We start from the raw sequence: 16,706 nt of genomic DNA, 5'->3' as shown, positions 1-16,706 counted from the left end.
TGCTGCGAGGGTCTCTTTTGACGCGCACCTCAAGTACCTGCCTTAATGACATTTTAGGCAGAAACCAGCGCCCTCCTCCTGCATATCTCATCCCTTCCACCTCGCCCGTGTCTTGCTCTGCAGCACTGGGTCCTCATCTGGGCAGTTGTCTTGGAGCACGTCATGCAAAGGCAGGAAAGGACAGGCTGCAGCCTTCCAAAGAGTCTCAGATCAGTCAGGTGGAAAGCAAAGCATTTCAGGAAAAAAATCCTGCCCATTTTGAGGGGGAATCAGGTACGAAAAGGTGTGGTGCCTATGTCTGACATAGGTCTCATGCTTCCCCTCGCAGTGGCTCTGTTCTGCAGGGTTCTGTTCTCACCTGTAGTAACTTTGGTTGTAATGTGAGCAGCGCATGTGTCTCTGCCTGAACGTAGTGGACAGCTTACCAGTAGGTTTATTAATAAAGAGTAAGTAAGTGCTGCACTTTTCTAGAGTTTATAAAGGGCCCAAACCAAAAGAGCAAGAGGAATTAAGTACGAAAGCTTAAGTATGGTTTGGGTTCACAGCTGCCACTAAAGCTGAAAAGGCTGAGTGCTTGTAAGGGAGCTTGATGATTTATTCCATTTACACCTGCAGGGAATTCCTTTCTGCACTGCCTACCTGCCGGTCCAGCATAAGTACTGATTTTAATTTCAGTCTTGACAGTACTTTGGACCGTGAGTGCCCGCAGCTCATCCCTTGTGTAGGAAAAAGCCTCCAGAAGCTATGAAAGGGAAGCTGCTTTCCCGGTCTGATTTTGGGCATCCTTCAGGCACGTACTGGGATGCTCTACCAGCCCTGTTGGCTTGTTCTTCCTATGCTCCCCGGTCCAAGCAACCCTCGCCAGGACATTGGAAAGGGTGGCTTGGCTAACATGGCAAATACATGTCCTTCTGGCAGAAAATCCTCCTTTCTCCCCCACTTGATGCAGCACATGCCACAGAATGCGATCCCACATGTTGCATCAGACGCACTATGTAAATAAGGACATGGGTGTACATTTTAAATACAAGGCACCCTCTGTGTACGTGTGCACGGGTGCAATATAAGCACAAAACTTGCAGGGCAGATCCCTGGCGGGCATCAGTTTAGCCCAGCGTGGTATCTGATGGTGCAAGGCCGATCTGCACCCGCTGACGATTCAGGCCACAGCTGTAGAAACAGTATTTGTGAAATATATGAAATATTTGGGCTCAGACACAGCGTAGTAAAACACACAGTCCATGCCTTTCAGTAAAACAGGGTCTGTTGCTGTGATGCCATGGAAACTCAAATGCTACGAAGCAAGCCGTACAGGAATGAATCCAAACGGCGGTTGTGCATTCACCTCGGGAAGCGGGCAGGCAGCAGGGGGGCAAAACTCAGCTTGGCCGGAGCCCCTCCGTCGGAAGGGCCCCACGTGCCGGTTTGCTCCTGAGGTTATTTCACAGGGCTCATAAAACAAGTGCGGCGTCTGTCCGTGTCGCTCACACCTTAAGAAACAACCCTGTCTGTTTGAAGCATAGTGAAAGGTAAGAGCAGGGAAGATAAATAGTCTGTCTCCTAGCTACATTCTGCCTGTGGATTGAAGTAGATCAACACAAATATTTGTGTGTACGGCATGCTCCGGAGCCTGCAAATGCCTACTGGCAAAGTGCAGGCAAAGGTAAAGGAAAAATGTGTGCCTCTCTTTAAAGCAATTATCCTTATATATTAATAATGTCATTTATAAGCTCTCTGAGAAGTTAACAATGTACACTAAAGCAAAGCAAGAAAAATTGCAAACATTTAGTAAAAGGAGAAGGGGGAAAATGTTGTAAAGTATGCCTCTTAGCACTTTGCTATGTGTTAAAGCCTGTGTTGTCTCTGCGTATGATCCTCGTAGTCTATTTGTTATCGTTTGGGAGCACAGCCCTCACTGAACTCTAAGATTGAATCCGACAGCCCAAAGAATGCTGCTGTTTGTTATGGATCAGAGTCTCTTCCCAGGCACTTCCACTGAGTCACGCCAATGCCAGGTAGCTGAATCTGGGACTGTATCACTTCCCTTACCATGGCACTGATGGCATGGCACTGAAACCAAGTGTGAGTTTTCTCATTGCAGTATAGCCCGTATTTCTGCATTTCAGGGCTTATTTGAAGTTTGGGCATCTAATAATGAAAAGGAATATATATGCATGTGTATATAGATGCATGTAGTTGAAAGTATTTTTCGTCCCTTCTCTCTTGGCATCGCTCTTGTCTTGTCTGCAGTCAGGTTCCTGGGGGCCACAGAGCTGAGCGAACTCAATGCAGTATTTTGCCAACAGAACAGGCATCAATGACAGTTCTCAGGCTTCTCTGAAATCAGCTGGGAGAAAAACCTGTGTCTGAGTTGGGTGTCGTTACGGTAACAGCAGTAAGTGGTCCTTCTGTCCCGCAGGACTGGCCCTTCCAGCTCCTTCCCAGTGCCGGGGCAGAGGGGAAAGAAACACCCTCTTTGCCCAAGAGCTTGGCCACCAATTCGTTTGCCCTTATGGGGAAGAAAGGCATGAAACCCCCATACTGACCTCTCAGTTTCTCCCCTACTGAGTGTGTAGGAAGAAATGCCCCGTCTACCATCCTCTGGGCCCCTCCTTTGTGAGGGAGAAACACTGTTTCCTGCCACTCGTCCCATGCACATGAGAAAAAGGAGGAGAAGTGAATCCCCTTCTCAGTTTATGGCCAGGAGCTGCCACCCAGAGCAAGACCAGACCCTTGTCCCTGTGTTGTAGCTACCTCTGAGCAGTCCTGAGCCAGTAACGTGCTTTGGGCACATCCTGATGCTGACGTTTCCTCCTTCCACGTATGAATTGCCTTAGAAGATCCCTGCCCATCTCGCCACAAGGGATTCAGGTCTTCACTGTCATGTTGGTTTTCTGTGCTGAAAATTGTCAGGGTTTCATCACACTACGCGTATCCCACTGTGCCGAAGAGAGGAACAGCAGTTTTGCATTGCTGAGACGTGCAGCAGCAGGGAGAGAGTGGGATTTTCCAAAAGAGGGCATAGCACAGCTAGAAATAACTGCCTTTAAAGTGGTGACATTTTTATGCATGGAACAGGTAACTTAGAACATTTTTAGAGGATTTTATAAATCCCTCTGAGCCCAGTGCCGCTGGATTCATCACATGAGGCACCTGTTTTACAGGGAGAAGGTATACAGGAAATAACCAGATATTCTTATGCTCTCTCTACCTTTCCCTAAATAGCTCTTTTTATAATCGCAGGTAGCATATGCAAAAAGCACGATGAAACCCAGAAAGTTTGCCTGGGTTTGCATTTCTGTCCTTGGAAGAGAAATGTAGACTGCTTTAAAAAAAAAAAAAAAAAAAAGCTGTAATACCTCTTACCTGCCCTTTCTGCATGGTGTATCTTCCTGAGCGTATCTTATTATCAGTGGTTAATTTTTGCAAAACAATAAGCCCCCTTTTTTGATTTCAGCTCTTTGAAATGGAGCTGCCAGGAGCTTTTGGATTAAGCTTTATCAGGCTTCAGTTAGGAAAGCCTCGTGGAGGTTACGTAGCCAAATACAACATACAAATCAAATTATGGGAGAGATGAATGCAGAGTTGTTAAATTAATTTTGTTTGTTCCAGCCCATTGGAATGTTTTTAACATGAAGAAAATAATTCTCTGCTGTATGGCTGGCCTGGCCAGCGCTTAGGACTGTATTAGCATGCTACATTTGTCTGCGAGTGGCGAACAGGTTTTCTCCAGGCTTGAGTGAGCCCTGGAAGACAAGGCTAGCCAAGATGCTGGCTTGCCCCCTGCCTTCCCCGGCGGGCTGATCTGCAGAGAAAAGACTGTGTCAAGCTCGCAGACAGCCCCGCACATGGCCAACAGCTGGAAATGCCGGCTGAGGCTGCCCTGTGTCAGGTCAGAGGGCTTCCTCCAGATCTCCAGATGCGCCCGCACAGCCCTCCCTCTTCTGCAGGACTTTTCCATAAGGCAGGAGCCAGCACATTTGCCAGGTTCCCAGTTCAGGTCATCCCCAACAGGAGGGTGATGGGGTTTTTTTCCACTCCGAGAGATCTGAGGCGTGCCATGCTCGGGGCATTGCTGCCTGCTGCAAGGCATCATGTCCCTGGTACCGCGAACGCGCTTGCCTGTCGAGTGCCTCTACATGTAGCCCTGTGGCCTTGGCAAAGCTTTTCTGCCTCCAGGAGTCCTTGCACGGTCGATCTGCTAGCCAGATTTGGTGTCCCACTAGACCTTCGCAGGACCAGCTCAGGTATCTCTCTGCTCAGTACTGCATTACACCACAGAAAGTCATCCTGAAAGCCCCCTCAATATTTTTATTTTCCCTTAGGATCTGAATTTAGAAGAGGGCATTAGTAATATTTTTTTCTAAAAATAGCTGAAATGCTGTTTCAGTGTGAAATCATGCTGGCTGTTGGTTTCGGTTCTTTTTTTTTCCTCAAGCAATCATGAATTCACAGGCTTTTTTTGCCTATTTAGCCTGGTTTTAAAAAAAAGAAAAGCTTGTGTTTCTCTTTAGGGTGTCCTGATTCAATTCAGAGGAATATACACACTTCACCCTCCATGTCCTGACCTCTTCTTGCATTTCTCTGTCTTTCAGCTGCACGTTTTGCAAAATCAGTAGAGGTTCTTTAGCACCTTAAAAAAAAAAAAAAAAAGAAAGGAGCCTGCAGTTCTTTCTGTCTTCTTTCAAAAAAGAAATACAGAGTATTGAAAGGAAAATTAGATCTCTGGAAAATGCCAGTTGTTTTATAGATGGTCAAATCATTACACTTTTTTTCTTGCCTTTCAGACATTTGCTATGTTATTATGTATCACTTTAATTAAATCATCAAATTGAATTATTGGATTAAATGGTTTTTTATTCCATTGTGTCCTGGGCAGGTTTGGTTAAATTAATCAAACCATATGTTTCATTTTATAAAGAAAATTTCTTTTTTGCCCATTCATAATCTGTTAAGAAAAAGCAAAAAAGTGGCTGAACAGAAAAGGTTGGTTATTACTTAATTACATTAGGTACTGTGACGTGCCTTGGAGTAATTGGAACAAAGTCATACTAAGTCATGAAAACTTTCTGATATTTACTGTGAAATAGCAGTGTTGTGAATTCAGTCTCCGTTTAGCTGACTGTGAATGAGGTTTGTCCTCATCACAACTTGTCTCAGTGAAGTCACTGGAGTCACTCAGCCGCTTAAAAGTGCTCATGACCTTCTTGGATCAGGGTGCAGGAACAGGGAGGGTCTCCTAACTTTGAGTCTGCGAGTCTCCTATTTACCCTTGGGAAATACCCACTTCTTTCCTCTGATTGGCACGAGCTATTCTGAATGGCATCAAAGGAGTGGCATGGAATAGAGGATGTGACAGTCCCTTCTCCCTCGGGTGGCTTGGGGTCCTTGTCTGAAAAACAGCTGGCTAGCCATGGTTCAGAGGGCTGTTGCAATTAAGGCAGATCTCCCTGTCTCTCATGAAGGTTACCTGGGTGAATTCTTTCTAAAACAATTTGATGTGCGATTACTTTAAATCTGGAGGAGGAGGACTGGATAAGACTTTTAGGTCTCGGTAGTCCTTCCCCCTGCGCTCCTATCTCTGATAGGATTTGATTAGGTAGAGCGATAAAGGCTGGCCTGGCATTTTGAAGCGTTAATTCTGTGATGACAAAGGGCTTCAAAGGGGGCAGTTATGATTTATTGGTGCAGTTATCAATAAACAGTGATGTCAGTGAGAATTGATCTGACTATCTCAGCAGAAAGAGGTGAGCATGGAGAGGCATATCAAGGATCTTGAAGCTCTGTAAATAGTGACAACAGCAACTACTTTCAGCTGTGCCCTCTCGGCCGGGTCCTGGCCACCTTCATGCCGTGCTCTGCAGCACCCTGGCTCTGTGGGCTCCCTGCAGAGACCAAGAGGGAAGGGGTCTGCAGGCAGCAGACCAAGGTGTTGCTTCTGGCTTTGTGGCATTGCCAGCAGAATGCCTATTTGGTCCCTTCAACTCAGTGTAAATAGAAACTCATGTTGGTTTTGTCAACAATTTGAGGTACCGCAGGTTTGTTTGCTTTGCTGGATCATCCTTCTGGGTTGAGCAGAAGGATCTACTGGCAAACTGCGAGGTTGTCACTACTCATGGCAGGAGCAAGCACCAAAGATCTTTCCTGCCCAAGCATATTTCTGCAATATATATTCTCTTGTTCGGGCTAGCTACAAACATGTGAGTTATAGCTGCACAAATACATTTGACAGGTATTTTTCTATTGTACTGGTAATATTTGTGTTTACAGCATTTGATCATTTTTATTTAGGAACTGTAGCTATTTCAGTAATGTAACAGCAGAGCAACACGACCAACCTGCAAGTCCAGGCATAGGAATAGATATTTCTCCCTTTCAGTGCTGCCAGGACTCTTCAGAAGTGAAATAATGGCCAAATATACACACAGTCGCGTACCTGCAGAGTGCAAACAAGCTGAATGTGTTGGCTTTAAACGGAAAAGTCGTATTGGGAAAAATAATTCTGCAAAGAGTGTCAGCGTGATGGGCTGGGTGACACTTTGACTTTTCCTGGCAGAAGAGACCAGCTCCTTTGCCACGGCACATGTGTTTAGGTATCATTGCAAGTGATTTTTCTTGGTTCAGAGTTTATATTGGGAAAGAGAATGTGAGAATCTGTCCTGAATTGTGTATTTTAAACATGATTTTTAAAGCTCAGAAAAAAATCTAAACTCTTTATAGTTGAGAAGCGCAGGATATAGTTTTTCGGTAGCATATGAGTGCCCTCTAGTGTTCCTCATTAGTACCCTGACTTTTACATTTCAGTGGCTTCAAAAGTGTTTTTTTCAGCAGCTGGGAGTGGGCTGAGCGCACCCCACTCCTCCTGGGGTGTACGGGCTACCTTTGCGCCTGGGCTTGGTCTTCTCTGGAGAAGTTTGGGGTTTGGTGTCTACAGTAAGCAGAAGCCGTATTTTTGCCCGCTGGTTAAGCTGTTCCTCTGCCGATCGATGTCCCCACCAACTTAATCTTGGGTGAGAGGTAACTTGTGCCTCCCCACTGCAGGCAGGGTTAGGAAGGCAGGGCTTTGGGAGCCTGGCTGGGGAGTTCCCCTGCCTGTTATGAGAAGGAGGTGGCCAAGGACCATCAAGTGCCACTCTTCCCTGTGCTGGTGATATATTACTGACAAACAGTTGAGAACCTGTGAAGGAAAATATATAGAAAGAGGAGTATAAAGTAACTTCTGCTCATGTGCAAAAATGTACTGGGTTAAGAGGAAAACACTTACTGACCCAATAGCGTCACATTTTTAGATGTTGCAACTATTTCCAGGGCCTGCAGAACACACCACATTATTTATCCCCTTCATACAGCAGGAGGCTGTGGGCTAGGAAAGAAGTCGAGAACTAAGCAACCGGCCTGCAGAGAATGGATTCTCTCACTCCCTTTACTCTGGAGAGCAGAAGGCAGCTCCAGGTGGTATTAAATCCCATTGGTCTCAGTAGATTGCAGTCTAAGCTATTACTGTAGGCAAGGGCATTAAAGAAAAAAACTGGCTCTTAGAGTGAGGCACAGTTCTTCCTATTTGTTATCTCTCGTTTATTTAGGAGAGCTTCATGTTTGTTCCTTCTTTTTTTAGCTTGCAGCACTCCCCCGGTCAACATGAAAGTGCAGCCTGTGAACAGGACGGCATTGCTTGTAACCTGGAACCAACCAGAAACCATCTACCACCCTCCGATCATGAACTACATGATCTCCTACAGCTGGACTAAAAATGAAGATGAAAAAGAGAAGACTTTCACCAAGGACAGTGACAAGGACCTGGTAAACCCACAGCATCAGCCCCAGGCATATGTATCAAGCTATCCTTATATTGTTATTTTCTCAGTAGAAGGAAGTAGAGGAGGAAAGGAGTTGTTACCTTCAAGATAGGCTAGAGTTTAACTCACACTGAATTGCTGTTAAAATGTTCAGCATTAGTTGAACGTTGTGTAACAGACTACCCAAAACACTGGAGTGTGAATTTATAGTTTATGTGAGTACATAAAGGACTAAATCTGCAGACACTTTTTCATATACTGTTGCTGAGAAGCAGCTGGCTCAGGAAATAGTTATGCACTTAATACCTTTTGGCTTGTGTTCAGCTCACAGATTTTCACATTAAAAGCCCGATCCCCCAAAATCTGCTCCCAGGCTCAGGCCTTTCACTGTGTGTAGCCCGATGCAGTCTTTGGAGCAGTTTCTGGCAGTGCGTGCCACCATCAGTAGGAGTTGCATGGTCAGGGCTAGAAGATAAATGCGGAGTGGCCCTGTACAAGCACTGCCTACGTTTGGCAGTGGGAGAAAAAGAAGGGAAGAGCAAGACAGTTCCAGAACAGATGGAAAACACTGATCTATCTCCTCCATTTAGGATTTGATCTGCTTGTCATTCTTGTCTAAGTGGAAGCAAGTATTGTACCGGTCTTTAACATTCTCTGCATATAAAATCAAAGTGACATATTCAGGTTTGAAAGGCCTCCGTTTATTGTTAATCAAAGAAAGCCTCTAGAATAATGAAATTGGTAATTGTATATGCACATGAAAAATGCAGCAGCACAGAGTGTTATTCCTAATGACTGTTATCATTTTTTTTTTTTCACATACACAGTCCTCTGGGCCCATTCAATCAGTTATACAATAATACTTCTCTTATTCCCTTAGATGAAGATTCTTTTACTTCATTTCCATTTATATTTTCAATTTCCCCACTAGACATTGTTATCTGGGTCACTTTAGGGAACGATGTGCCTCACGAAATCAGAAAGGAATCTATTGAAAGGCACCCAAGGTTATGATGTATTGTAACCTCTCTCTTGTCATAACTTCACACTCTTAAGGGAGATTTTTTTTAATCAGGTATAAGGAGGAGAGCCTTAATCAGCAAAAATGAGGTGGGCACAGTAACAGCATCCTGTTTTACGTAAAAGAAATAATTAAAAGTGCAGGGGATGTGATGGAGTGATAGCTTGAAAATAAATTGCAGTGAGACCCTGTGCGGTGCAGCAGAGCTTGGAGGTTAAGAAAGCAATGACAGATTAGTCTATTTTAGGGGCAAAAGGAAAAAAACCTCTTTTTCAGAGGAAAATGCAATTTGCTTTCAGTGCTCTGGTACAGGCAGCTAGGCTGTCCCGTCTTGAAGCAGAGCTAGACAGTGTTTTGCTAAAGAGATCACTGGTATTTCAAGTGACCCACAGGTTTTTTTGAAATTGCAAACGCACTTCAAGTGACTGCCGCTGTCTGCTGCAAGACGTGAACTGATGTGATCATGGACTAAGGCCACACAAAAGAGTAGCTGCAAGGCAGCAAGGCAGTGTCTCGGGTGTAAAAGTACGTGTAAAAGGGTGTAAAAAAAGGGACCTCCCATTGCAGGGTGCCAAGCCATCGTATTAGACAGGCCACCAGCATCAAATCGCCATAGCGAGTTTGTCGCAAAATAAATAGTCCATTTGAACATACAGTGACTTTTCTGGGCTTATCCCAGGTTGGGACTTGGATCTCCACCTACCGAAACCTCATTTTGATTCCTGTAAGGTCAGTTTTTTCTGAGGAGAGCAGAAATTTTCAGGCATGAAGGCTGTCATGAGAGTAGATGTGGGATGTGTTCATTTCTTTCTCACGGGCAGAGTCAGCAGAGTCTGGGTGCATCACTTTTATCCCAGGGAAGTCCTTTGACGTTGGTCTTACCCTCTTCCAGGGGTCCAGTGAATATTTCTGTTTAGAAATGAGTTTGTCTTATGTGGCAGAAATGTCCTGTGTTAGTGCAATGCTTTTTATATTTCAAAGTGATCGTGGACAGTACTGTGGGGGTAAAAAACTGAATAATATCTATTTTTTTTAAACAGAAGGCCATCATTAGCCATGTCTCACCTGACATCCTTTATCTGTTCAGAGTTCAAGCAGTTTGCCGAAATGAAATGCGTAGTGACTTTAGCCAGACTATGCTCTTTCAAGGTAAAAAACCCACATACATATTTTTACATTATGACTCTTTGTGTGTTTAACATTTTCTTTGCAGAGTGCAATATGGTGTGGAGTGATTTCAGAAGATGTATGCGTGCATGTAGGCAATGCTAATTTCAGATTGTGGCTAGTGACTTTGTCAGAGTCCTATTTCTAGTGATGGGGGATTGCCTACACATCTCTGCTGGCAGGGTTCATCAGGTTTGAGGAGAATTCAGAGCTTTTCTTGGTACTAGTTTTCTAAAACAAATTCATCAGAGGCACAGCTATAGCAGAATGTGAGTCTGATCGGTGCCTGTTTTATGTAAAGAGGAAAGGAGATCAGTCCTACCTTGACAACCACATGTGGAGACGTTCAGGTTTTACCATGCACACAACCTCAGTGATTTCCAAAACATACATATTTAAACGAAAGCTGAAGAACTGGATCCTAAGCTGTCCTTTGTCATGGATTGCCTTTTAAGTTTATCGGAGAAATCTGGTAAAGCTAAGACTTGGTAGAAGAACTTGATGATTTTTGATTTTTTAAGTGCTGAAGTTTTGCTACTTCCTAGGAATTTATTACTACCTTTTTTTTTTTTTCATTAAGTAGGGCAAAATTCAACTCTGCTGAGAGCACTCCCTCCCAGTCCAGTTTACAGATATAGAAACCTTGGAATGGGTAATGGAAAACCAAAACAAGCGGAGAGTTAAAAATTTAAATACTTAAGGTGAAGCAAAGAGTTAAGTCACTTGGGTCTGATGTTGTGTATGGAACAAAATAAGAGGAGCATTTTTAAGTGTGATTTTTGGAAAATGTGGAGGTTTTAGTCCTACTCTGTTAGCACTTAGCATCTGAAGGATATCGGGTTGTGGACACAACTTAGTTCTGTTCCGGTGTCATGCCACAGTGTTAGCAGCATTGCTGGGAGAGCAAGGATCAGACAGCAAATGTCCTATCCAAGCAATATCTCTCATACAGCTCTCAGTTTCGGAGTATCTCAGCATAGTGTTCTGGGCTTCACTTCAAGTGCCAAGCAGAAGTCAGAAACTTGTATATTGCTGATTATGGCCTCTTTCAGCAAATGATAGAATGGAAAAATTCTTTGAAATTTGACCATGATACCTATTTAATTACTGTTAAGAGCAAATCATTATTGACTGTTTTGCTGGATACTCTTTGGGTACTCTAGCCCAGCGTTCAAAGCACTGGAAGCGACACAGGCATCTGCAATGGGAATAGATGTTGCGTTTCTTTCCACATCTCCCCGAAAAGGACCTGGTCTTCTAATTTTTGGCTGTACCCAAGATCTAACCTAGAAAAGGAATCCACTTGGGCTTTCAAAACGTTCTTCAGAGGCTGATTATAGTTGTAGTTCAGATAAACAGCACTAAATAATGATAATATTATCATAAGGGCAGAAAAAACTATTATCATCAGCTGCTCTGGCTTCCTGTAAGTCAGGACGTCTTATCCAACTTGGGTTTGAAGGAGAGCATGTGTTTTCTGACAGTACACTTAAACTGGCATTGCCAGGTTTAAAGACAGACAAATCTCTCTTTACACACAAGTACAAAGTAAGGTAAGTAATACCAAAAACAAGCGGAATTGCTTTCACTCCAAACTGACACCTGCATACCTATTTTGTAGCAGCAATATTGAGCAACTGTTTAGCAATTTTAGCGATGCCTCCCTTCCCAGTCCGCTGACGCCCAGTTGTTCTTTGCTTCTCAGCTAACACTACTCGAATTTTCGAGGGGACCAGAATTGTGAAAACAGGAGTGGTAAGTCATGGCCATAAATCCCTGCGGAGCGCGGATGGGCAGCGGGAATTCAGGGCGGCATTCCCACCAGGTGGCAGCACAATGTTGTAAATCTGCAGCAGGAGAGGGCTTTCCTGGGGAAGGTGGTTGTTCAGACCCTCCACAAAAGGTTTTATAACGTCCCTAAGATACTGGGTTTTGGGTTTCCAGCTTCATGCTCCGAGAGGCTTTGACCACTGGAGAATCAAGGGTTAAAAAATCTTCCCAAATACCTGTTGAGCTCATTTGTAATCTTAATGATGGCTGTGGAAATAAATTTAATTTCTTTTATTAACTATATGACCAGAAATATATGCAACAGGAGTAAGACTTCACGCATCTTTGATCTTCCAGTGCTCTAAGGATACCTGCTTTTGTGTGAATAAAGCCTTAACAAGCTCTTTGTAGCTCAGGTGAGGCTCTAACGAGTCACTGAAGCTGACTTTTGTCTTCCAGAATAAGAAATATTGATACATTTACAGTAAAACTGCAATACAGTGTTTCAGTTTTGAAAGCGCCTTATTGGGTTATTTAACATAAACCATACATAACCTACATTTCTTGGTATTTGGTATGCTGAATTGTTCAGTCAAATTTATGGACCGAATTCATACTATTGAATTTACTCTAAGTACGTGCTTCTGATTTTTTCCTGTTCCATTTTGATGTACTCCCTAGTAAGCAAATAACATATACAAAGCTTGAATTTGAATGATTAATGTTTGTTTAATGATGTATAGAGGTATGCTGGACGTATAAAATCTGCTGTCAAATTTTAATATTCAGTCCAGCTTTGAGACTGTAAATGCCAGCGAAAAGCAAATCTCACAGTGCCTTAGGGATTCGCACTGATAAGTATCCCGAATGTTTAGATGCTTATTTAAAGTTTTGGCTTGAAATCTCTGAAGTACAGGTTTTCTTCTGAGATCTCAGGTTCTCTGTGATTGCAGCTGGTCAAAAATAACGCGAGAAAGCAGCCTTTCTTGGTTTGCTGCAGCATTTCAGCTACACGGCCTGCCTGAAACCAGGAATTGCAGAGAGATGCAGAAATACTGTTAAGTTATAAATTTCAGTTCCAAAAAAAAAACACTTGACAGTTTTGTTCAACGTTCAGTAGCACCCTTGTTTGTCCTTGTCTGATGTGTACCTTTCCAGCTAAAGCTCCTCTTCCTGATGAATTCAGTAACGTGAGGCATTTCAGAGGGAGCCTGGTCAGGTTGTCCGGGCAGAACTACTGACCCCGGCTCTTCCACAGGATTACTCCTTGTCCTTAGTCAGCTCACTTCAGTGTCTTCCTCTGCATGTAATTCATGAAGGGGATTGACTTGCCTAGTTGTTTAAGTGTATACTAAGTTTTTTTAATCCCAGTAGAACATACATGTGTGTCCACAGAGGCCCACGTGTGAGCCTGCATGCACTGGGTTGACAGAATAATAGTGGCCAGGTGCAGAAGATGCAAAGTCCATGGTTCATTCCCTGCTTCTTCTCAGCTCCCTGAGGGAAGTGGGCAGTGCCAGCCCTGGCTCTGGGTCGCTGGTGGTGGCCAGGAAGAGCTCTGTGGATGGGGAAAGCTGAGTCTATATGTGCGTGCCGCAGCCTGGTGGTCCTGGTAGAGATCGTGGTGACTTGCTGAAGGGCTGCTGATGCTCTCCAAGTCCTTCACGAGTACCCAGCTGGCCGTGCTGCAGGTTGTTCCTAACAACAGCAATGCCTCACTGCAGCACCAGTGCTTAGGAGAATAATGATGATGGGTAAATTAAGGAAATAAAAATAGTACCGTTCAAGGCCCTCACAACGTGTGTGGGAAGACCCAGAGTTCCCTGTCAGAGCAGACCCACCAGCCGTGGATGCTCACGTTGGCAGCACAGGCCCTTATTTTGGGACAGCCCTTATGTAATGCTGTATTTTTAAACTTCTGTATTCTGAGGATTAAAGCACCATGAGTAATGCAGCTAAACTCATTAAACTCCTTTACATCCTCCTCACCCCTGAGAGGAAACATTACTCACAAGTCACCGGTGACGTGGGTGGAGAATGTCCCGCTGTAAAATAAAGATAAGGATAAAGATGTTTTTGATGATAATGATTTTTGGAAGTGGTGAATGCAGGGAGGTTTCCTCCCTTCGTGGTTTGCCATGTAGCTCTGTGGCATGTCCCGTTCCTGGCTGGGCCCTGCATCCAGCTGGTGTAAATCTCTCATTTTAAGAGAACAGCAACCAGAATGGCACGTGTGTGGAAAGGGAGGGAAAAGCATAAGAAAAATGACCCCAGGCAGCATGTCAGGACACCTGCTGATGCTCTCTGCTGTGTTTTCTTCCTCTCTGCTGCCGGTGACCTCCTCAAGCCCACAGCATCTCCTGCCTCCTCAGCTGACATGGCTCCCATCAGCTCTGGCTCCTCCACCTGGACCTCCTCAGGGCTCCCCTTCTCCTTCGTGTCCATGGCCACAGGGATGGGGCCCTCCTCCAGCGGCAGCCAGGCCACCGTGGCCTCAGTGGTGACCAGCACCTTGCTGGCAGGGCTGGGCTTCAGCGGTGGTGGCATCTCCTCCTTCCCCAGCAGCGTGTGGCCCACCCGGCTCCCTGCGGCGGCCGCCCCCAGCAAGCAGGCGGGACGGCCAGTGGTGGCCGCCACCGAGGCCGCTGCTGCCGCCTCCCCGGGGCCAGAGCGGGACTCGGCGCTGACAAAGGACGGCGAGGGAGCCGAGGAGGGGGAGAAGGATGAAAAGAGTGAAAGTGAGGATGGGGAGCGGGAGCACGAGGAAGAGGAAGAAAAGGATGCCGAAAAGAAGGAGAAAAACAGGGTGACAGCAGCCACAGAGGCACGCAATAGCACAGAGGCCAACGTGGCCACGGCTTCCCCCAACCGGACTGCTGAGGAGGAAGGAAATAAAACCATATCGGGTGAAGAGACAAACCAAAATGTTGCCCCCACAGCTGGAGGTCCCAAGGAGGAGAGCTTTGCCGAAGCAGACACTCAGCCCCAGCTGCTCCCTTCCACCCAAGTGCCGCCAGCGTTCACCAACGAACTTTACCTGGGGAAGATCCCAAGAAGACCAGAGACAACAAGAAAACCTCCTCCAAAGGAGGACAGATTTCCAGAGGAATACCCTTCAGATAACAAATTCATCACCATTAACCCAGGTGAGTGACCTCCAGGGAAACTGTTTTTATCAGCATAAGACTGTTGGAAAGTTACACAAACCAAATTCCTTATTGAGTTCCAGTAGATACAATAGTTTTGTGATGCCTGGCTTCCTCCGATGGGCAGGTCATCACAGGACGCAACCCACAAATTGTTACTCGAGGGAAGGATCATCCTTTTATTTTATAGGGGCAGATTGTACTGCTTAGTAGAAGAGAAAATAAGGAAAAATGTTAACCCCCCAACATACTGCAGTAATAATTTTGAGACTTTTTAAATAAAAAAAAAGGAGAGAGGGGAATGCAGTGAACTATAGCTGTGAAATTAATTTGGAAGAGTGGTTGCTGTGCTGAGCTGGTGTTTCATGGGAAGGTTGCTATATATGCTGTAAGTTAATTTAGTTTATCTGCAGGATTCTCCCTGATTGGGTTTTGAGATACTCTCCCAAATACAGAATCATCGCTGGTTTATTTCTCACCACAAAACCTACATGCTCTGATCTTCCAAGACAAGGCACCTTTTGCACTGGGGTTACCTTCTTTTTTCCTGTGGAGAAAAAAAAACAACAACAAAAACTTAGCCAGGCAGAGTTCACGTATTTGTGTTTGTCCCGATGAGAATTACCGACGCTCCTGTACACACCAACTCTGGATGTATGTACCAGCTCCACAGCCTGTACACAGCAAATACGACCTTTTGGAAGCATGCCCAGGTAATCTGCACGTGCACCGAGCTCTGCGTGGTCAGGATTTGCTTTACAGGCCTGTGCAAACACGTATCTTATGGTGCTTCCAGCTCACTGTGCAGGAAGTCCAATGCGTACTCACATGTTTCTGCTTGGGAAGCTCCAGGTACTGGTGAGGAAAACAGATCTTATAACTGCAAGGAGCAAATGGAGTACATGCGTATGGATTTATTTGTAGAGTAAGGACTGAGATTTAGATACGGCGATGAGTTTATCTGAGTGATTATGTCGTATTACCACAGCATTTATAAGATAGTGCACATTTTTGTTTGGTTGGTTTTTTTTACTGTTATTGTTTATTTTGCTAATGTGTAGACTGTTTTGTAATTTTGTTTTTCCATCAAAGCTGCTCTAGAGTTAGAGTACTGTGAAAAAACCTTACATATTTATTTTTCCCTACATTTATAAACACAAAAATGCCGGCATTGTGCACTCAGTTATAGCTCAGAACCAATTTAAAACACAAAGCTATATCCAATCTTTAATAACATTTGTTACAGAAATGCTGACCTGACTCTAATGCTGTGAATCATGACTGTTCTGTAAGAGAACAGATGAACAATGAGGAAGCCAAGAAACCTGCACCAGGTTGTGCTGATTTTTTAAAAAATACACTGCAGTTTTTCCTCAACTGGAAATCTTCTTCAAAGTCCAGTATTTCCACTGAGTATGGTCTGAGATGCCTGTCAGGCAGCTTTCAACATTCCACTTGCCCTAATCACCTTTTTATCAGGAAGGAGGGAGCTTGTCCCAGCCACGTTTGCAATGTTGGGAGTAAGCATTCAGCACCATTTAGGTTCAAGCCCTGGCAATTCAATCTGCCTGGGTAAACCTGCCTCTGGGTAGTTGTCTTACGTTTTTCCTGCCTTCTGCTTCACTGTTTCTTGTGTGCCAGTTTCTTGGATGGCCCAAGCACAATGTCCCTTATACAAGACCTAGAAGGGCCTCAGAGCTTATTCCCAGCCTCATAAATGGGAGGAAAAGTGGGTAGTTGGTCTTGTTTCTTAGATCACGACGAAGGGATTGTTATTAGATTGTTTTTTATTGCATGGTGAAATTA

General features: G+C 44.6%; 1 protein-coding gene across 1 annotated transcript in view; it reads left to right on the top strand.

The window, feature by feature from the left end:
- Positions 1-16,706, top strand: part of PTPRG (protein tyrosine phosphatase receptor type G) — a 410,943-nt gene that overhangs the window by 320,354 nt on the left and 73,883 nt on the right. The window contains exons 9-12 of the mRNA XM_063347764.1: positions 7,616-7,800; positions 9,858-9,966; positions 11,690-11,739; positions 14,102-14,900. Of these exons, the coding sequence (XP_063203834.1) occupies positions 7,616-7,800; positions 9,858-9,966; positions 11,690-11,739; positions 14,102-14,900 (1,143 nt within the window). The remainder of the gene's footprint in view (positions 1-7,615; positions 7,801-9,857; positions 9,967-11,689; positions 11,740-14,101; positions 14,901-16,706) is intronic.

Source organism: Chroicocephalus ridibundus, chromosome 10, assembly GCF_963924245.1.
Source record: "Chroicocephalus ridibundus chromosome 10, bChrRid1.1, whole genome shotgun sequence".
Classification (NCBI taxonomy): Eukaryota; Metazoa; Chordata; class Aves; order Charadriiformes; family Laridae; genus Chroicocephalus; species Chroicocephalus ridibundus.
This window is presented reverse-complemented; position numbering and strand designations above follow the sequence as displayed.